Source organism: Larus michahellis, chromosome Z (genome assembly GCF_964199755.1).
Source record: "Larus michahellis chromosome Z, bLarMic1.1, whole genome shotgun sequence".
Lineage (NCBI taxonomy): Eukaryota > Metazoa > Chordata > Aves > Charadriiformes > Laridae > Larus > Larus michahellis.
The window spans coordinates 5,481,192-5,503,238 of NC_133930.1; the positions used below are offsets into that span (position 1 = coordinate 5,481,192).

Below are 22,047 nucleotides of genomic sequence, written 5' to 3' on the forward strand. Positions count from 1 at the left end.
ACCACAAGCTGACCTCCCTTTTCTTTAAAACCTCCTCTTCCCTCTAAATGACATCAACAGCCCAATTCCCACTCTATTCAAGGGTGCCCCAAGCAGACCCAAGGGCTCCACATCCCAAGCACTCAAGTTGCCCCCAAGGATAAATCACGACTTGGTTATGCACCACGTCTGCCAACCAAAGCACAGGGGAGCTGCAAAGGATGTGCTGCCCTCCTGCAGGGCTGGCCCGTGCTTCACAAATTCCCATGAAGCATGTTGGCAGTTGCTGTCCCCGAGTGACTAATAGCAGCTCCTGCCCACGCCCAGAGTCAATGACCTAAGGACAGATCGATCCCTCCCCATCACGCTCTTCCCAGTTCCTCTTGCAATCGCTGTGCTGTAGTCACAGAAGGAAACAGGCTTCCCACCACCACCACCTCTCCTTCAAATCAGGAGTATAATTACAAGTAATGCAATGGAATTAAGACAAGAGAGAGAAAAGGCTAGAGGGAATTTGTCCTAATGATTACATAAATTACTGAAGGAAAGTATCCCATGGAAAGCAAGAGGTTGTCTTTGGGAAGAGTACTCAGCTGAGCACTGGTGAATGCAATGTCAGAAAATAGACAAGACAAATTAATTATCCCCATCCAACCTGCACATACATGGGGTATAAGAAGTAAAACATGCTATCAGTCCGGTACCATCAGTTCCCAGTGGAAGATGCAACAAAATCGGTGCCTTCAAGCTCCCCGCTAACACAGATTAGGCAGGATACTGATGTAGAAACTGTCCCTGCAGCTGAAAAGACTTTGGTGGGAGGCAGAAATGAGGGCTGATCAAGTCTCTGTTAATGCTGCTGCTCCCCAGTGGAAAAATACCTGCCTCAGGTCTATTTTTCTTAGTTTTATAGGTGAGCTTTCATCAAACTACCCACCTGGGAATACAGCAGGTAAAATTTAGATGAAGCTGCCCAGGCCAGCACAGTATTTTAGCACGTACCGGGGTGCAGGGGAGATCACTGAAAAAAAAAGTCCATTTAGAAATTGCTGCATAGGCTGTACCTCGAAGGTATGAGGAAACTATTTCCTACGTATCCTCCTGAGAAACGCTTGCCAAACACGTTACAGAAGTGCCTTTTCACAGAAGCAGCAGGTGGGGAGTGAGCGACATTGCCCCACGGTGAAGCAAGGGCATGATTGGTGGTGACACATCTGAGCGTCCACTGCTCAGCCCTCGCCTGGTCAGACAGAGACATCAGTGAGAAGAACAGTGCCACCACATTCCTCCCAAGAGCGTTGGGCAAGGCAAAATTACCCGCAAATCCCCTCTGGGCTGATTCTCATCTTTCAGCCGTGCAGATGGAGAGCGGCTCACATGAAGCTACAATGCTGCAAAGTGCTGAAATTCCTCAATGAACCACCCAGGTTTATACTGGTAGAGCTGTTGTAACATCAATGTCAATAAAAGATACCATCTCTCTCTACAAACCTTGCCACCCAGGTGAGACAGAGAGCCATGAGAAACTGATGAGAAGATTATGAGTCCTCCAGTAAATATTCCTCATTTGACTCTTACCACATTTCAGGGCTTACAGACCAGAAGGGACTATTAAGAGCATCTAGATTGACTGATTGCACGGTGGCCCCGAAACTCCACCCCCCTCATTTCTGCATCAAGCCCTAACTCTTCTTCTAGATAAATTTTAAAGCTAGCAGTGAAGATGCAGAAAGCTAATAATTTTAAAACAAGTTCACCACTTTCAATGACAAGTAGAAGAGGCCTGGCTTCCAGAAGGCCTGTGCACCCAACGCTTGAAGAAGCCACCACCCGGGAGACTCAGTTGTGTCATGGTTAAGCAACCACAACTCAATGAAAAAGTCCTGAGTGTTACCCTGGCCTGCAACAGGTTCCTTGAGTGAGTCACTTAATCTCATTACTCTATTTCACATACTGTACTAAGAGACAAGATGGTTTCATTTCTCCTCCTTTTATTTCTACAGCACTTATGAACTTCTTGGAGGAGGACAGGCTCTCCTGTTGCCTCCATACAGGACCTGCCAACAGCAGACATTGATGTACAATAGGAACATGAGGTACCATCTTAAAATGAGCCTTGTAGAGACACACTTAGTTCTGCAAACACAGCTGCAATTGACTGTCCACCTTGAATGACCATGTCCTCATCTTCAGCAATGCTACCTTACACAGTGGCCAGAGTCCAAGCCACATCTCAAATACGCAACCGCATTTCTGTAGTAAGACACCTTAGCCCTTCCGCTGTCCCTTTCACTGCTAGCCCACAGCTCCAGCAAAAAAAAAGGAAGATAACAACAAGTTGTTTTGTTTGGCAACGTCCTGGAGAAGTAGACTGTTTTCCAGGCTGACCATCCTACTTGGAAGCAGTGTCCTGCTACCGGTGCATGCACTATGGTTTGAGAATCCCTCTCCTGGTAGCAACCGCCTGCAGCTTGGAGTCCAAATATAGTCACGATGTAGAAATAGCACGTCATGTCCTGAAATGAAGGGGCCAACAGCCACTGGTCTAACTCACGTTAGAGGTCATGGCAAGAAATGGAAAATAACGCTCTTGCGAAAACACAGCTAACTGGACTTGTCCTCGAGGGTCACGTATCAAATGGAATCATTTTAAGGTTCAAGAGTTGGAATAGTTATAGCATTAAAAACCAAAACAATGCGTGTTTACTCTGGATATTTTTAGACTGGTTTCCTAAGGAAACGAGCCTAACGTGATCACACTGTGTTTGTGTGTATCTGAATGCAAACACAAACTCCTTGCTTGCCTGCATGATCTTCTCCTCAATGTTTTTGGAATATTTTGACCAATTTTGATCAAATTTGACGTAAGAATAGAAATCTTTGAGATGTGATATTCAAAAAAGTTTTCTTCAAATTAATTGCTGTCCAGAAGAAAAAGACCCCTGAGGGGTTCACAGAGAGGGCTTGGCCAGAAAGTTCACTCATCACTAGACACCAGAGAAAACACAAAAGAGGAAAGTGGTCAGAAAACAACTTTCACAAGTTTCAGTGCTCTTAGAAAAAGAAAAAAAAAGACAAGCTGAGGGCACCAGGTGAAGCTCCTCTTTCCATTCAAATAAACTCAAGATGAATCCCTTGCACAGTCACACTGACTGTGCAAGGGAATGTGGGCAGTGAGAAGCCCATCTGGGAATGAAGCATATGAAGACCTGACCTGAGGGGGCTAGCTAGGTGTGCATGTGAAAAAGGGATTGAAGATGAAAAAGCTGGAGGTAAACCAGAAGGTATCTGTGGTCAGGCATGCCTGGAAGGAAGGGAGAGGGAGCGCTGCATGCAACAGTTGATGCTGGAGGAACGTGTATATGAAGGAGTGACACCCCTGTGCATGCCAAAACGTCTGCAAATGAAGACACAACCAGTACAGAAGTTTGCCGTTCTGGGTGCACATGTCAGCACGTCATGTCTCCAGCACATCTCTGTTAGCCTGGAGGCTACAGTGCTTTCGAAACGCAACCAACGTGCATTGACTTGGCCAAGCTTTTATGAGGCTGCTGGAAGCAGAACCCACCCCCTCCCACAGTTCAGTGCTGGGGACTGCAGGACCTCCATCTGGACCCCAGCTTCCCTGCACTGGTCCCAGTTTCTTCCCTGCAGCGTCTCCTCAACCCCAAACCCAGCACTGGGGATGTTTCGTCACAATTCGGAAAGAGAGGTACAGCACAAGGACACAAGGAAATGTCACAGAGGGCCATTGAAACTCAGCCATGGGAGTGACTGCTGCAAAACAAAACCTGCCCTCGACACAGACGGCCTCCACAAGCCCTGGTCATATGGCAGCTAATCAAATACAGCAAGTCTTCCTCATTTGGCACTCTGCGTTAAACAGTAAAAACCTGCTTATATTTCCCCAGCCCATCCCTTCACTGCCAGGCATTTGCTTCTTTAAGAAATGCTTGACTACAAGGAAAAAAAAAAAAAAAAGTCACAATTCTTTCAGAGCAGAGAGACAGTGAGGAATGAGCATCAGCTGGCTCAGGCAGAGCACCGAACTGGAAAAGAAACTCTGTCTTATTCCTGTCACAAGATATCCATGACACGATGCAAGTCGGACACTGCTCCAGCAGGCTTTGGAAAAGGAGAAGGAGGAGTAAGAGCCAGGATCCAGCTCTCCCTGCTCTTCCCAGGGACCAGCCTCCTCCAGGTGACTATGTGGGGACCCAAGAGGACTAAGCTCACAATCTGGGCACCTCAGATGCCTTCAAGGACCAAGATGAACCTGGTCCTGAGTGGTTCTCAGCTTGTAGCAAAACTGGTTTCTTAAGCTATGAAGTTCTTTACAAAGAAATTCATTCCTGTTCTCTTTCTGGGGGGAGCCTGAGGTAGTTGCGGTGGGAAGGCACCAAACTGCAGCTGTTTCATTTGTGCCTTCAACAAAGTGGTAAAAAGAAAAGCTAGCCAAAAAAAAACCCTGGGATGAATATCAAAGAGCTGAGTTTGTGTAGCTTTGCACCCGTAGGTTTGTGTAGAAAGAATGTAAAAACGCCAGAAAACTCATGCCTGTTAGAGCATCTCAGAATTGGTCTCTCAGCTGCTCAAAAGCCAGTATCACCTTAAATGCAATAAGAATATTTTCCCACTGTGCTGGCACTTCTGGGGTTCTACCACTATTCCATAACCTGAGCAGAGGCTGAGGTCTACACTGCTGGCTTGAGCCTCAGGTACCTGCCACCAGCGTCATTTAGAGGAGCTTCAAGTCTTTGTTTAGCAAGAGTGGGAACCCAACCAGCACAGAAACAGGTCCAGGCTGACGGGGCTATGGAGGCTCCATCCTTTGGGGGGAAAAAAAAAAAAAAAAAGCTGTAAATCAAAGCCTGCTACTTCAAGCAGGTACCACCACAAATGTACAACTGCCTTCTCCTCCACGCGGCACAAGGACCAAGCACTTACATCAACTCCCCGGGTCACGTTTGGGATCGCATCAAGAAGAGCTGACTCAGAGGACATCTTGCATGGGGATGCCCTTAGCAAAGAGGAATAAGTGTGTACTGTGAGCAATTGGATGATCATGCACACAAATCACCGGGGAGAGGAGTCCGGCACAGGGGTAATCCGACAAGAACTGCGGATGCACATGAGAACCTGGAGGGAAAGTGCAATGTGCAGTCAGTGATGCAAAGAAGGGGAAAGGAGAGGGTAGGGGGGGGAAGCATTCATGATCTTCTGGAAGAAGGAGGGGTGGAAAGGGGAAAGTATGCGAATGAGAGAGTCCTCGACGAAAGGTGAACCACAGGAGAAAGTTGCATGTGTGGGGCAGAGGAAAGGAAGACAACGAATTGAATTTCAAGGGAAAAAATGCTAGAACCTCTTCCTGCAGAGAAACAGCAAATACCTAGAGGAACTCAAAGGGGAAAAAAAAGGTTGCAAAAAAATCCAAGGACAGAGTTTCTTCTGACTGCACACAAGGAAGCTTTACTTCCAACTGACTTGCTGCCACTTATCTTTGAGCAATAAAATACATTCACCCATCCCAAGCTCTCAAAAAAACCCAGTGCAATAATAATTAAAAAAAACCAAAACAATTTATGTTCCCTGAAGCAGGGCATTATGCATATGAAGGAAGCTCCAAAGAAACTTTGTAAGGCTATGCCTAAAGAAAGAAGGAGGTGGAAAATTAAGTGTTTGCAGACACAAGAAAATAGACAGAACAGCAAATGCAGGGAGGGGAAAAAAAAGGAAATAAAACAAAACGAGGAAAACGCTGCTCATCTGGGGCTTGTTAAACGCTACGTGACAGGCAGGGAAAGCTGATGGATTGCTTCGTTGCATTTGGTGCCACGCGTTCAGTGCCCTTCCAGAGCGACAGCATGTTCCCTTATCTGAAGGCCTTTAGTGACGCTGAGGACTGGATGCCCTGGACTGGAGCAGCCCTGCTGCAGGTGGGAGAGCAGTGGCCGCAGGGCTTGCCAACATGCCAGCAGGACATCCTTTGGGCTCCTGGCTTTTTGCTTCTCTCCTTCTCCAATCAGACTAAATGAAATGGAGCCATTTGCAGGTTTAGAAGTGGCAAGGGTTCAGCCCACTCCATCCCCAGGCGCCAAAGGGTTGAAATCAGAGCAAACGCTTACAGAATGTTTGTGCACTTTCCAATCACGGCACAAGCAGCCGCACAGAGAGCCCAAGCTGCGCTTCACCTTCCGAGCAGCCCTAGGAAAGGGTTTAGGAAACTACCTCAACTCTTATTTTCAAGAAAGGGAAGCTGATGTGAATTTTGGCATGGTGGCGACTTAAAAGAAACCACACACCCCCCCCCAAAAGCTGCTGGGTTGCAGCGAAGCATTCAAGCCGGCAGAGGAGAGGTTCCCAACGCTGATGCTCTCTCACCCCCTGCCTCCCTCCCCGCTGCAGGGCATCAGCAACCGCACCCAGCAAGATCCTCTCTTGGATTCCCTCCCCTCCCATTCACGATCGCATAACATCCCCGGGGCAGTTGCTCACACGGAAAAGCAACATGAGGAAAGTATTTAATGTATGTTTACATCTTTTAATATAGTGTAGCAGCTGGAATCAAAGGCAAAAAAAAAAAGAACAGGCCTTGGCACATGAGCAGCGTGGCTCTCCTCAGAGCCCCCTTCTAATCACTGCCGCTCCCTGGACCACAGCTTTAGAAATCAGGCACTAGCCCCCATTGCCTAATTAGCAGAGCAGTGGAAAGCTTAGGAACAGGCGTATCTTCTTCCTCCCTAAGTGGCCACTGAATAAATGCTGTATCCCCAGTTCACAGCCCCTTTTTACATTGCTGGCATTACCAGTCCTTTGTGTACCCACATGCTGTTACTTAAATTGCTTCCATGTTTTCATTACTTGCCCTCTGTGCTGTGTGTATTGAAACTCCAGCAAGAATGCTGAAGTGGTATTTCAAAGCACCGGGGACTACTGGAGATGTGGCTGAAATTATTATGCAACAAACTTAAGTGATTTTTCGAGTCCTGACAGAGTTTGCTCCTCCTCAGGGGGAAAAGATAAATCCAGGTGATACCCCATCAGGTGCAGGACAACTGCTGCCACCCACCAGAGACACAAGCATGGCACTTGCAGCTTGGGTTCTGCTCGCTGTCCATCCTTATATACGGGTCTGTGGGCCTTTATATATGCCCTGCGTCCGTAGGTGAGGTGGTAAACTCAAATAATGATGCAGCTCCCATGCGCAAGGGAAACGTGTACATCAGGCCAAACTCTCCTGGCAAAAATCCATGGAGGACAGTGGAGTGGTGCCAGTTGAAGATCTGCCCCACTGTTTTAAATGCATTGTTCCCTGCTGCCGGAAGCTGCTTTTCTGGGGTTTGTGCTGATTAAAGCAACAGGCAATCAAACAGACTAAGTCTGAAATAGCGCAACCACCAGAATCAGTTAAATGTGACAATCACTTTTTTTTTTTTTTTTTTTTTGGTAACCGCTACCGCAGCTCTCAACAGCTTTGCAAGTACACACAGAAGGTACCTGCACACACTCCTCTCTCCCAGGGAAACCCATAGGTGGACCAGACAGCTTAAGGTCCATTTGAGTTCCAGCTTTCTGTTTCCTTCTAACTAACGTCCCCAAAAAAACGTCTGTAACTGCTGTAAGATACACGCATCAGCCATGACAGTAATCACGCTGCCAGCACCAGAACCCTTCTCCCACTGACTTCTGACCTCCCACTCCTGTAGTGCCTTTCATCACGCCGTGATATGGGATGTTCACAGCCAAGGCCTGATCCTGCCACCCATGAGTGAAGAGGCAGCTGTGCGCGAAATCACTCTGGCTGGAGGGGTGCATCACTGTGATGCAGGCTGCGGGTCTCCGGGCATCAATTCCCTTGAGATCACAGCACTGAGGTCTTCCAGATCCCTGCTGGGGACTTCTCTGCCCTGGCCCCAGCTCAGCAGCTGCTGTGCGGCAGCCGTTGGGTGTTATGCTAATGGATGTGCCGATGCAGCAGCCCTCTCCCCATCTGCTCAGAACATCCACCTGCTGGGGTTGGGGTTTTTTTTGGTTTTTTTTTTTTTTTGGTTTGGTTTGTTTTAATGGCCAGAATAGACCAGTGCTGTCCCAAAGCACTTCCAGCCTGCACACGGGCACAACACCAGCCAGCTCGGACCTCACAGCACAAGTGCAAGCTGGATGCAGCCATGTTTGGGCCGTTATCCGCTTCTTTCAAACTCCTTATCTTTCTGCAATTAAAGTCTCACCCTGACCGTAACCACCCTGCAAGGTGATTTTTTTGTTGTTGAGGTTGGTTTTTTTTGCACATGGTTAGCTTTATTTATTTAATCTTTTTGGATGGCGACATGAAGGAATAAACGTGCCTGCCATACCCATCTGACTGGGTGATAAATAGAAATGAAAGTTCCGATTTCTAAGCAGTCATATTCTTCACGGTCCATGCACAGTAGGTAGTGGTTTGCAAGTCTTTTTTTCTCCCTGCACAGCCATGGAGGGATTGCTTGCAACACCTTTGCTGTCACTGAGCATGGTCTCCTACAACCACGGGTTCCCCTGAGACCTATGCAAGTACTCAGGGAGGAAAGGGAAGCAGAAATAAGACATTGCTTGGTGCTAAGAAGACAGACCATCCTCCTCAACAGGTGGGAAAATATCTTCTCTCTGTATTATAGGGCCAAATCTCTGTTGTGTTAAAAAGAGATGGTTTTTTTCGTGTGCATAAAGTGTGCCATTTAGTCGGATTCTAAGAAAAAAATCGCCTTGATTTTGGATTATTTTGTTTTGTTTCCCGCCCCATCCCCCCCCCCCCCCCTCCAAGTTCAGCTTCTAAGAGAAGTACTTGCAGAATGAGCAATGTTAATGTCCCTGGGCTCTGCCTTGAGTCAATGGGAAATGATGATGCTTCAAAAAGTGATTTAGAGTTATCAGAATTTTGGTCTAAGGCAGTCTGCCGAGAAGACTGTCTCCAGGGAGAGCCATTGGCAATTAGCCTCCTCAAGGCTTGAAGCAGCCCTTTGAACGTCCATCAAGTGTGCAAGGTATGGGAGAAGTGGAGACCTCCTGCACAGTGAGGGATCCAAGCTGCGTGAGCAGGAAAGCCAAGTCATGCCCTGAGCTGTAATCAGTGGACGCCTACATCCCAGATGAATTTGTCCAGGTTTTGGAGATACTCATGAGTCTTTCATCAAATCTAGGTTCCTGTCTGAACTCATCATGATGCCTGCATGTTACTGAGGCAGAGGTGAAGTATTTGTACTGTGATAAAGCCTCAACCCGACCAAAGCTCCTTTGTCTGATGCCTAGGACAGAGAACACCACTACACCCAAAATAACGTGAGTAATCACCAGGTGTCCCTCCCCTCCCCAGTACTGCTTAAAACACTTGAACTAAATTTGTTTTAAAGACTAAGTGTAGTGATATTCCTGAAAAAAAATCAAGCCAACAGCAAAACAAAAGGGTGCTCCTGAAGAGGAGCTCATACATAGAAAGGATTTTCTTTCTTTTCCCCTCCCTCTTCCTCTCCTTGACTAAATGAAAAAAAATAGAAATAAAAAGATCAATTTTTACCCAAACTTAAAGTACCAAAAATTTCTCTCCAGAAGGATATTTCGAGAAAATGATACGCATCTGGAAGAAAATGAGCCTTATAATGGAAGTATTTTCTGAAGCATAACTATAGTGTTGCTAGCACAATGCTGTAATCAAGAATAATGGAGCCCTTCACCTGGTATACAGGAATGGATTCAATTGTTCACTGTGCACATACCTGTATTTTAAAAATGTAGTCAAAAGCTTTAACTGCCAAAAGGCTTGAGCATTAGCGCTCAGACACAAAGCAGTTTAGAAGTGGGCTCCTTCATTTATCACTCATGTAATGATTAATCTTAAATCTCAATTACGCACAAAAATAGAAGAGGCCCGGCTGAACTTTTGATCCCTTCCGAATTGGTTCATCTGAAGGGTGGTTCAAGATCATCCCCGCAGCGTATGCAGCAGTGCAGGGCGATCCCCGCTCTGTATTACCTCTTCCGTGGGCAAGCAGGGCTTTGCAAAGCTTGCAAAGGTTATGCCTTGGACACAAACTGTTTGAGCAGGTTTAATCCCACCCTCTCCCTCTTCTTTCAGAAGGAGAAATATGGGAAAGAATAGGACTGACTTACCTTCTTTTTGGAGTGTGACCTGTCCTCCTCTTTAGCTGTTTTGCTATTTTTCCCAGCTCTGGAAAGCTTCTGCTCGCCAGACTGCTTGATGGTGATTTTGATCTCGGGAGGGCAAATATAGTTCTCCAAGTTCTTTGGGGGCTTCTTAGCTCTCTTGGTCGTCTGGATCTTTAGTTTTAAACTCCCCTCTGTGAAGTTAGCCTCCTTGATGGAAAATTCCTGCTCCTCCAGGCCGTCTCCCGCCACCCATTTCTCACTGTCTGCATTGGAAGTGGAATCCACATCTCTCCCAGAACCCAGCTCATCCTCTTCTTCAGGCTCCAGCCTCTCACCACTCACCGGGATCCCTTTCCCCGAGCCCGCCGCAGGCAGCATCGTCTCCCCTGGGCAGCTGGAGGCAGGTGGAGGCTTCGAGGAGGTGATGGTGGCTGGCAGAAAGTCTGCCTCGCCCCCCCTTTGCCGGGAGCTGCCCAAAGTCTCCCTGGGCTCCATAGCAGTACCGCAATGCCCTGGAGTTTTATCAGAGGGAAGGGGAGTGTGGGAGTGGATGAGGAGATTAAGGGCAGGTACGATCCCAGGGAGCGAATGGTAACTGTCCGATGAATTCAACGTCCCGATTGCCCAGAGGCTGCAAGAAGCTTAGAAGAGACCAAATCTGCCACTGTCAAAAGAAAGGAGAAGAAAAAAAGGGAAGTTAGCACACATACATGCATTGAACGCGAGACTGGAGATGACTGAAATGGGGCACGCTTACGCTGCCCCTGCAGCATCTCAAGGGCCTTCCTTGAAGCAGAATAGGAACCGAGGCTGGCCGGCATTTCTGGGGGCTGGAACTGATATTGCAAAGCAAGGAACAATAGCCACTTGTATTGCTAAATTGATGAAGGTGGATATATAAAAAAAACAACAAAAATGGTGTATAAATGCAAACACCTTCAACTCTAGACTTGGGAAATAAACGAGGGGGTAACCAGCCCTCCACATCCATGAACCTCCTCGTTACTTCAAAGTGCTTGCTGCCACAGGGATCTTAGAGGGGGGAATAAAATAGAGACAGAAACTTGCTTGCCTCAGGTTAAACAATAACGCCATGATCAGAGCACAGAAAACATGGTGTTGCCCTCTCAATCGGGCAGAAGAGTTTCAAACTCCCTATTTCCCCACTTCCCAGGCTGGGAGAGAGAGATGCCCTCAGCCATCAGCTATTCTAGGGGGGGAATTCTGCTTTGGATGAATTATTCATTATACAGTGGGCCAGGCACACACTGTCTACAGACCAAGATGCTCCCTGGGATGCTGGAAGTGCAGGAGGATTCACCTGGGTCTCTTGCACGGCATATCAGGGACTTGAGTATTGAGGGAGATGGAGGAAAGTTAAACTCAGTGTTTTCCAGAGCTCCTCGTGCCCTTGGGTACCACTGCTTTGTGGCTGACTGAAGCAGACTGTGCTCTCATCCTTTCAAATGTGGGCTTTCTTTAAAACATCACAGATTGAACCCTTTGAGGTGGAAGCACTCATATTCAGTAGTTTACAAAGCCTCAGCCAAAGTTAGTGGGAGAAGCTGTGAATGTTCAACTGGGGCAGAAGATGTATCACTCAATGACAGAGAAAGGCTAAGACAAATACTAAACATTTAGTTTAAAAAAAGATACACGTAGGGTGTTTTTAAAGGTGTTGAGGCCCTTTCCTACATCCTCCCCAAAATCCCCCATACAGCCATCCCCCCACGCCCATCATCACAAGCCGGTGTAGGCTACAAAATTAGCAGAAGGGTATCTCAGAGAGAAACAAAGATATTTTCTGCTGCTTTAGCACAAACAGCTCCCTGGTGGGTCGGAGGAGTATCACTTCTGGCACACAGAGAAGGAAAGGAGAAGGCACTGCCAGGAGTAGGTGCTGGGGGTGCAGACCTACTCTTTCAGCAGTAGCTCCCTGCTAGATTAGCCCTGCCACACTGCCAAACCCCACCCCTCGACCAACTGTAAGCAAGATCTGAGCAAAGCCAGGGATTTCCCAGCCCATTCTTAGCGGCAATAAACCATAAAGGAGAAACAAAAATGGTCTTGCTATCTATCGCTAAATCATAACAGCATTATCATAGACTACTCTAAAGCAGAGCTGACCAAGAAAAATCACATGCCCTTGTATCACTGGCTTCCTTCTGCCTTTCAAAAATGCCTTGTGTGAGCTTAAAATTCAAAAAGAAGTAATAACAGGCACCTTTTATTAGTTATATATTCACATTTCCACTGGAGTGTGGCCACGGGTCACTTCTCTGACCCTGGCACATATGGCTGCTAATGGAAAAACCTAAGCATCCTAGAGCTCCATGAAATCATTGGGTGACCTCCACCCATGTCCCAGCAGACACAAATTCAAATAAAGTTCCCATAAATAGCACAAGCTGACAGCCCAAGCAGGAAAAAAAAAAAAAAAAAAAAAAAAAGGAAGGAAGAACTATCATGGAGACTGATCTGCCATCTGGCCTTAGAGGTGGTTTCTGTAGCTCATAGTAGATAGAAGTGCACCATAAAAACACTTATGCTTAAGTTGCACATCTTCTGGCAACAGGGAGGGGACTCATTTCCCAGAGCTGCTGTCACTGGTCTCATTTAAGGTGATCTTGAAGAACTAACAGACCCAAGGTCTCCTGCATGCCTGCATTGACTCACCCTGTGGTCAGCAAGTCTCTCCACTTCACCACCTGTGAAACAAGGATAATGCTTACCTCATTCAAACCTATTGTAGGGTGGGTTAGTTAATGCTCTTACATAGTTTTGAATGCAAGTGTTTACCGTGTGGTAGTCGCTAATTACTAACGCAATTAGTACATTATAGCCACCCAGTTGCAAGAAGCTGCTCCACCTAATTGACCGACCTTGCACCTTGCCTCTCCTTTGTGTCTATGGAGGTGATGGGAGTCAGGGTTACCTTCCTCTTCCAACCGGTCCAATCCAAAAAAAAAAAAAAAAAAAGGCTGTCCTATTTATCTGCCGTTTCTCATTGTTAATCTCCTTGGAGAGGGACGCAATGTACACACACTCCTGGGCTGCAACACAAACACAAGGTGGTAAAAGCTTGGCGGTGCAGCATTCCAGGGAGTTACTGCTCTGGTATGCACGCATGTACAATGGGCACTCTGTGCTGGCCTCCACCCACGGGCTTTTAACCTCTCTCACTGCTGGTAAAAAAGAGAAAGCTTCTGGCAGACAGCATCTAGCTCAGCAGGCAGGGCAGCAGGATGAGTGCGCGACCACCGAGGGTGCAGGGAAGGGACCACAGCCATGGGTGTAATCAACCAACCTGCCTGAGACCCTACATTGAATGGGAGCTGAAATAAAACTCATGGCTCTGAGCTAGGAAGGGTCTTTCAGGTTTTGATTCACTGGGTAATGTTTTATGGAGGGTGAATAAAAATCCAACTCTCTGCCCCAAATTCTGGCTGTGGGTCTTTGACCCACGCGCTTGGTCATGACACCTAAACACTCATCCCTGCTTGGCTGTGTGCTTTCAGGTCGGTAGAAACAAGCAACAGATGAATAAAGTCATTGCATTACACCAGTGTCAGGTGAGTTCATGCCAAATCCACCTTAAAATACCACTTAAAAATATTGGCCTCCTGATCTGCTGAGGGCCTGAAGATGATGATATCACCAGACCCGCAGGTAGCAACAAATAACCCTGCACTCCAATGCCATGCTGAATTAACTGGGTCATTGTTTTCAGTATCTCCTTACTCTCCTCCAGGGTTAATAGTTAAATGACTTAGGTGCAGGGACATTATACTTGTCTTTCTTGTTTGGGCAGGCTACCTGCGCTTTGACTAATTAGGAAACCTCACTTCAGACTTCTGAACATGTAACCTCTTTTGGAAACCTCCCCATCTCCCCTCTCGAGGCTGCCTTCGAGCAGAAGCGCTGAAGGGACGGCGATGAACACTTTTCCTCCAGCAGCTTTTCTGCCTTATCTGGCAATGTGCAGATTTGGAAATCTAGGGAGGAAGTGGATTTTCCAGGAGGCCTCTAGCTCTCTTTTAAACACCTGAGAGATGGGGGCTGTCTAGACTTTTAAGTGCTCACCCAAACTGCCCTTCCAGGCCTCTGAGGCTCACCAGCATGAAGTCCCATTCAATAACCAACTACAGAGGCATTTTACCATCCAAATTAAGATCCCTGAGGAAAGTGTTACTGCTAGCAGGCTTCCTGCAGTCAAGTTAAATTTGAGGAGGATAATTCACAGGTGAATGACAACAAATTTCACAGAAGTTGGCATTAGATCTTAATTAGGGAGAGATTCATGCTTCCTCTGATAAGTAATGAGAAATAATCAAATGCCTGTGTGCTCATCCTGGCAATGGCTGCTCACACATCTCTTATCAGCTCCTCTGGGCACCTCGAACACACTTCTTGAGGCAAAGGCCTGAAGTACAAGACCTCCCTTTGGGTCATACAAGATGCCTTCCATTAAGGGCTCTGAATAAGCTCCCTATCCTGCCTCAGGCAACTACTCAAGTATTCAGATGCCAGGGCTATAAAGTGATTAAACTGAAAATTTTCTGAGGACAATAACAGAAGTGAGAGCCCACAGCAGGGGGAAGAAATCCACCTGTTCGGGGTTCTCTATGAAATGAAAGTGGGTTTTGCCCTACGCACAGGAGCAACCACGTTAGTAACAAGCAAACGTTGATTAGACAAACGCAGCCCAGCCAGGTTCAGCTGCCCAGCGTTTGTGCCCCTGCTTGATGCGCTCAAGCACCAGGAGCACTAGCAGAGAGCTTGGAGCGATATTAAGGGATGCTGCCCAAATCCCATAGTACGCTAGTCCCAGCCATGACTGTGGCTGTTGAGACTGCTTTTGATTTATCCATAGAGTCCAAAAGGCCAGAAGATGAAGAAAAAAAAAAAAAATTCTATTGAACACCTTCAAGTGAGGGGAAACTGAGGCACTACTCTGAGAGTGTCACAGTGAATATGGAGAGGAACACACATCTTCTTGAACCCCACGCCTGTCATGTTGCCTTTGGATCTCACTTTCTCTCATGTGACATGTAAGTTAAAACCCTAATCTCTGCAAAATATCAGAAATCCTGGAAGCCTCTTTACACTCTATCTTTTTAAAACCATTCGCCACAAAGCACTGGAGACTATACAGCAATATTTAATGATGAGATATCACCTTTCACTCCGAAGACTCCCGGGTTGCTTCCTCGATTATATATGCCACCGCTGAAATGCAGCTGCCTCTGGGGCAGAGGCCAATGGACAACCCACATTACACCCAAGGGAAAGTTTTGGTCAGAAACCTGCTTTTATGAGAAGAGTCAGTGAAACTTCAGAATCCATCATGGGACATAAAAACCCAACAGCCTGGCATGCAGCAAGCTGCACTGAACTCAGTTAACCCACATTAGGAATACGCCAAAAAAAGCCCTTCAACCTATTTCTTCATTATTGCTTTACAAAAAACCTGCAAATTTCAAGCGTGGTTGTGGTTGCGGTACACGCAGTGCCAGATGACCAGCAATACAGGTTCGATAGAACAGATATCTGGCCATACTTTTATCTAATGGACCAGGGCATACAAGGCGGGGGCTAAGCCTTTCTTCATGGCAACTTAAAAGCAGTTCCAGAGGATGGGTAGAACTTGTGAGCCATAAAGCCAGCATGAAGCAGACAAGTGACATAGTATGACGCAATACAAAGTCTGCTGGGATAAAATTAAGACACTGCAAATTTATTTATTTTTTTTTTTTAACAAATTTGCACCAGAAGAATGAGTTTATATCGCGTCAGTATCATGCCCCAGTAGCACATTTAATCTGGCACTCAGAGCCCTGGAGCTAGATTTATTGCACCTTTGGACCACAGCCTTTGTTACTTCCTGTGGCCATGATACTCTGAAAGAACAAGCCAGCTTTGGCAGGGAGCTGGAAAAACGACTGTGATCGCTATTTTCCATCCACACTATAGATCCCATAGAAAACACCCTCTCCCTTTCACCCACCTTGCGTCAATCAGGGCAGAAACAAGGCAGAACTTCCCCTTTGAGCAAAACAAATGAACGTCATCTCTTATTAAAGAGTCAGAGATAGCCTGGTGATGTCCAAATCCTGACCAGACACAGCCCGGAGCATCCTGCCCTAGGTGACCCTGTGCTGAGCAGCGTGGTGGACTGGACAATCTCCAGAGGTCCTTCCAACCCCAGCCATTCTGGGCTTCTGTGATGTATTTATTTCGTTCTCTATCTCCAGTGCTTGGCAAACTGGTCTCTCTATTGCGTGACAATTTTGAACACACCACTAAAATTCCCTGTCTATAAGATATACCCAGATACAGGCACGTATAAAATGGATGTGGATATACAACAGATACAGTATGAGATCCTCAACTGATAAGAATAATTGTGAGTAGAATGACCGTATGTGAATGCCTGTAATCCACAGATTATCTACAAAAATAACTAACTGACTAACTATGGCATGTGATTCATTAGTAGGGTGAGTTAGATGCACAGGGGATTACACAGCAGAAAGGTGGTTCCTCTCCGTGTGGTCCCCTTGCCTCCAGAGCTGCTTTTGTTACAGTCCTTCCACCTCTGCATTTGATTTGGCATGGTTTATGTGAGGCCTTTCTTGGAAGGGAAGGGAAGCTCTCCTAGGTGTGGTCTATCCACATGAATACAAGGGACAAGGATTAATGGCGGTTACCAGAACAACAGAAATGTAATCTTCACTCATTTCCATCGGCTTGCCCCGAGTCTAAGTGCTACCAGCCCTCTGAACCACCACCAGCATGACTGAGTAATGCTGACAGATGGCTCTGCCTTGGCGTGCCCAAGCCCAGCAAAGAGAGCCAGGAAAAGCCACACTAGAGGTGAAAAGACAAGATAACCTGAAGATCCCTCACGGCCAGATGAGGCTGCAAGCATCCCCCCTCCCAAGATAAAGAGACAGAAATAAATGAGATCTCAAGCATATCCATAATTACAAAGGCATGTAAGTGTGCACATTACACATATGTGTATCTGTCTTCTCAACATAGAGACATTAAGAGTAGATTATAGAATCATATTTGAATCCATAATTAGGTTTGAGACTCCAAAATTAGATCAGATAGTCACCTTTTTATGTAAGTAACTAACTATCGTACAGCGCTGAAGGGAGGGCCAACTGAATGATTAAACAACTGACATGGCCATAAATCACAAGGCCCATAAAAGCAATACTGCCCAAGGTGCAGCTGTGGCAACAGCCAGCGTAGCAAAGCACCCATCTGCGGTAGAAGGAGAGATGCCCATCATGTTGCCCAAGGACTTTTACAAGCTCCTGCCTGAGAACTGTGCCAAGGTTTTATAAATCTACTCACTCACAACCTAAAGCTGTATTTGGGTGTCGGGGAAGGCAGTACAGTCATCAGACCTGTAAACACCTCCTCATGGTGACTTCTGGTCTCTGAACAACTAACCCCCTCCCACTTGTGCCCTCTGGGATAATTCCTGCTGCAGGACTGCTCCAGAGCTGGGCTCAGTTCACTGGATTTACACCTCTGAGTCAAGGAATAGGGTTTGATCCCAATGACATCGGGAGTCAGTGTGCCATTTTTACCCATCACCCTTGTGAAGATTAGGCCTCTGGGACACTAGAAAACAGAATGAGATGTCAACAGTGTTTCAACTCGCTGCAACACAAAGAGCCAAGTCAGGAGATTTGCCTGCACCAGATCAACAGCAGGTTGTGGATCTCCCGGTCTGGGAAGCACCATCACTCTTATAGTGATGTACAATCAAAGGTGACTCCTGAGATGATCCAAGAGAATAGTCCTGGGTGCCGCAGTGTGTTCCACCACAAGGACAAAACTTATTCCGTTAACAACAGCCATAAAACTCTTTGGGGAAAAGTGTTAACATGCACGAGAAGGGGACTTCAGATGTTTACTCCGTTTGAGCCAGCCCTTGCCAAGTGCACCATCCTGGAGGCAGTGGCAGCCACTCCAGGCTACAAATGGAAAGTTTTATGGGTATTTAGGGAAAGGTTATTGGCACAGAGACCGGCCACAGAAAGCAAAAGCCTGCACAATTCCATCATCTGTATTACCAAACTTTCCTAGATCGACTCTGCTCTTGGAGAGCTGCCATCAGACACAGTAGCCTCCTTCTAACACCGTCGTGGTAGGGCAATAATCTCTCCTTCTCCTTCTGATCAAACATTTCCCTCTGCACCCTGAAATGTGTGGAAAATGATTTCTCTATATCAATCATTAACGAGAGGTTTGTTTTTATTTACTGCTGCTGCCACAGGACTCCTCCTTCCTCCTTCTCTTTTTTTTTCCTCTCCTCCATTATTTCATTTTTGCTTGCACAAGTGCCAAATACACCAGCTTTCCCTCCCTTTAGGAAAAACAGAGAAATAACTGAAATAAAATGACACATCTGATAGAGAATGAACCAGGTCTTGGCTCAGCATCCATTCCTCAGAGCTGTAAGTGATGGCACAAGGAGGACCAAAAAGGCGCTGGTCCAGGATCTATCCTGTGCCCAGTCTAGAGGCTGTACAAACAACACATCCCATGTTACTCAATTCTGCATGCTTCAAACAAGACTAGGAGTAGGAAAGGTTGGATTTTGTCCATGCAGGCTTGCACTGTGTGTTTCCATGCTGAGTAAGCAGTGGTGTCTTGCTCGGTGCTGTGTCACGTTCTAAGCACCTTCAGCATCAAGGGGGGACTGTGGGAAAATGGGGCATATAAAGGGCATGCAAGAAGAAGAGTAATAATTTGGGATATTTAGAGGAAAGCACTGAGATTGATTTGCTTTAAACAATGTATCAGTCTTTTTTCTTTGAGGGAGGAGAGAAAGTCTGGGTCAGCAAAAACAAGAAGTACCCTTAAAGCCTCGTGGATTGCAGAAGGAAAAGCAGGAGGCAAAAGCAGAGCAGGACACAAGTGGACGCGGCTGGACGCGCGCAGGGCAAAGAGCAGCACAGCAACGTCAAGAGGCATAAACGTTAGTCAGGAGCATGCCGGTGGGAAGACTTGAGGCCAGGAATAAAGGCAAGATAACTAACAGCTGCTATGGGCAAAGGAAAGGACTAGCTTTGCCTCTAATGAGGCTGAAGAGGAAGCGGTTACAGAAGTGCTAGGAGAAGTTGAGTCAGACGTGAGATAAGAGCCTGCTGAGTACCTGCACTCCCAAAAGGCCTCTCCAGCTGAACTACTTCATTGTGCTCTTTGTGCGGCATTGCACACATCAAACTCTCTCTGAGGTGGCAAAGAGGATCAGGAGCACCAGATTCAAAGCTCAAATCCCTATTCAAGCAGGACCAGGGCTTTGGATTGTTATTCCCTTGTAATGCCACTGACTTCAGGATGGTGTTAAAGGTTGGATGCTGTAGCCAGCTGTTCAAAGGAGGTGATTCTGCCCCTGTACTCCACTTTGGTGAGACCCCACCTGCAGTATTGCATCCAGATCTGGGACCCTCAGCATGGGAACAACTTGCTGGAGCAAGTCCAGAGGAGGCCACAAAGATGATCAGAAGGCTGAAGGACCTCTACTATGAGGACAGGCTGAGAAAGTTGGGATTGTTCAGCCTGAAGAAGAGAAGGCTCTGGGGAGACCTTGTTGTGGCCTTTCAGTAACTAAAGGAGGCTTATAAGAAAGATGGGGAAAAACTTTTTAGCAGGGCCTGCTGCGATAGGGCAGGGGGTAATGGTTTAAAACTAAAAGAGGGGAGATTTAGATGAGATATAAGGAAGACATCTTTTATGCTGAGGATGGTGAGACACTGCCCCAGGTTGCCCAGAGAGGTGGTAGATGCCCCATCCCTGGAAACATTTCCGGTGAGGCTGGATGGGTCTCTGAGCAACCTGATCTAGTTGAAGATGTCCCTGTTCATGGCAGGGGGGTTGGACTAGATGTCCTTTAAAGGTCCCTTCCAACCCAAACCATTTTATGGTTCCATTCTGTGATTCTATGGGGTCAGAATTTGGGGGAATCGAAGGTCAAGTCATTCCTGGGTGCCCCGTCTCTCCACTGATGACATGTAGGTCTCTGTCTCTTAGAATCTGAGTCCTTCACTTAGGCCCCAACCAAGCAAAGTTTGGTCTGTGAATTCCAATGGGTCAAGGGGCCCCTGAACTGAGGCATCCATACCACTGCTCCCCAGCTGGAGTTGAATAAGGCCCCAGTCCCTACCTATGGCTATACTGCAGCTTATTGTTATTTTAGCTGTTGCTCACACTATTTTTTTCAGAGGTTTTCCTCAAGGGCCCTGGGAGGTCTGTTCACTGAGCTAAGCCTGAAGAAAATGTTCTGGCCTGAAATCCATGCTTAAAAGGCAGCATGTTTTAAGAGCAGCTGTGTCTTCAACTCTGATAAAAGGATGGAGGAACAGGACCTATGTTTCTGTGACTACCTCCTATGACACGGAACTGGGATCTAATGTAAACCAACACCTATAGCAAGTGCTATTTATGACACTTGCCAAGCAGGATTTGTAGGGACAGTGCCTCTCTCTTTAAGCCAGCAGACTGAATGATCTCCATCGACTTTAGGACACCTACAATGACACTTTTAATTTGACATGGCGTCATAAACCATGGCCTCCATTTTTTTGTCCCCCTCAAACACTAAAAGAAGACAGAGGCCTTCAACAAACCCTGTGTTTATATCCATTTATCAGCTCAAAGTCCGGCAGTTTAGACTGCTGCCCTGTTTAAAAGCATGTCGTTAGAATAATTTAAAAGGGAAAAGTGTTTCCTCTTCTTCCACAACCCTCACTTTTTCTGAATAATTAGGGAAAAAAAAGGAACAACTGACAGATGGAGAGAATTTACTCAACATTTCAGGAAGAAAATTGCCATCAAGCAAAGAGAAAGCATGACATTTTTCAGTCCATTAGGTGAAGGTTTAGGGAAGCTACAAGGATGTGAGTATATGGGTTAATATTTTAAAGTGTTTTGCAACCTTAGGAATAATGGGCACGTATAATAACACTTTGCCCAGATGCCTGCTCTAATACTTTGCATGTATACAATCCTGTTCAAACACTTACTAAACTCCCCCAGTTAAGCTTCACATCTCTGATCCCTTCTGAAAAAGAACTGAAGAATTCAGTAGAGAATTATTCCCCTGTACAGAATTACACTGAATCCTCACTATAGAGCTCCATAGGAAGGCTTTAGAGAGAAAAAGAAAAAAAGAAGAAAAAAAGAAAAAAAAAAAGAAAGAAAAAGAAAAAATTACAGGAAGGATTTCCTTGTCTAGCCAACCAATAGTGTTTTAGAGGTGTTTCAGTGGAAACCCCATTGCATTCTCCAAAGCCAAAATTTAGCAAGACTCTAGGAGAGGTAGGCATGGGTCACAGCATCGCTCCAGAATATGCTAGGTCTGGAAACACACAGTGAAGTTAGGCCAGTGTCCAAGTCTTAGAAATCACATCGGTAGGATATTTAGGATATGTGGATTCATATGGAGGAAAGACACGCCTGTAGTGCCTTTCAGCTTGACCTCTGATTTGAGTATCATCATTTTCTCCCTTCCATCTTAAAACCAACTTCCCCATCTGCTAAAATACCGGGACAGAAACAGAATGATTCATTGTATACATATATATATCTCCGTTTTAAAGGTTAAGGCTAACAAAAATTTCAAAGTAACATAAAACCTCAGGCTTCCGATCTTTAACCCATCTCTAATTTTGAGGTATTTAAGTGAGTCCTGGGTTACCCCATGCTTGCCTACCACACATTCTTCTGAGCAGCTTTCCCAAGTACTGTTGCAGGAGATACTGTACTGCAGGAGAAGAAACTTTGCCTTCGTCACTGTCACATTCATACAGCCCTTAACTGCCCAGGACTGCACAGCAGCTCTTACAGAAACAGGAATTCACTCCTTCAAAGGCAGTAAGAAGCTAAATAAGTAGCCCCCAC

At 46.3% G+C, this 22,047-nt stretch overlaps 1 protein-coding gene across 4 annotated transcripts in view; it reads right to left on the minus strand.

The window, feature by feature from the left end:
* The window catches only part of SETBP1 (SET binding protein 1), a 266,038-nt gene that overhangs the window by 237,934 nt on the left and 6,057 nt on the right, over positions 1–22,047 (minus strand). For all 4 annotated transcript variants that reach the window (XM_074571170.1, XM_074571171.1, XM_074571172.1 and 1 more), the window contains exon 2: positions 10,123–10,783. In XM_074571170.1, coding sequence (XP_074427271.1) covers positions 10,123–10,614 — 492 coding nt within the window. In that variant the 5' untranslated portion in view covers positions 10,615–10,783. The remainder of the gene's footprint in view (positions 1–10,122; positions 10,784–22,047) is intronic.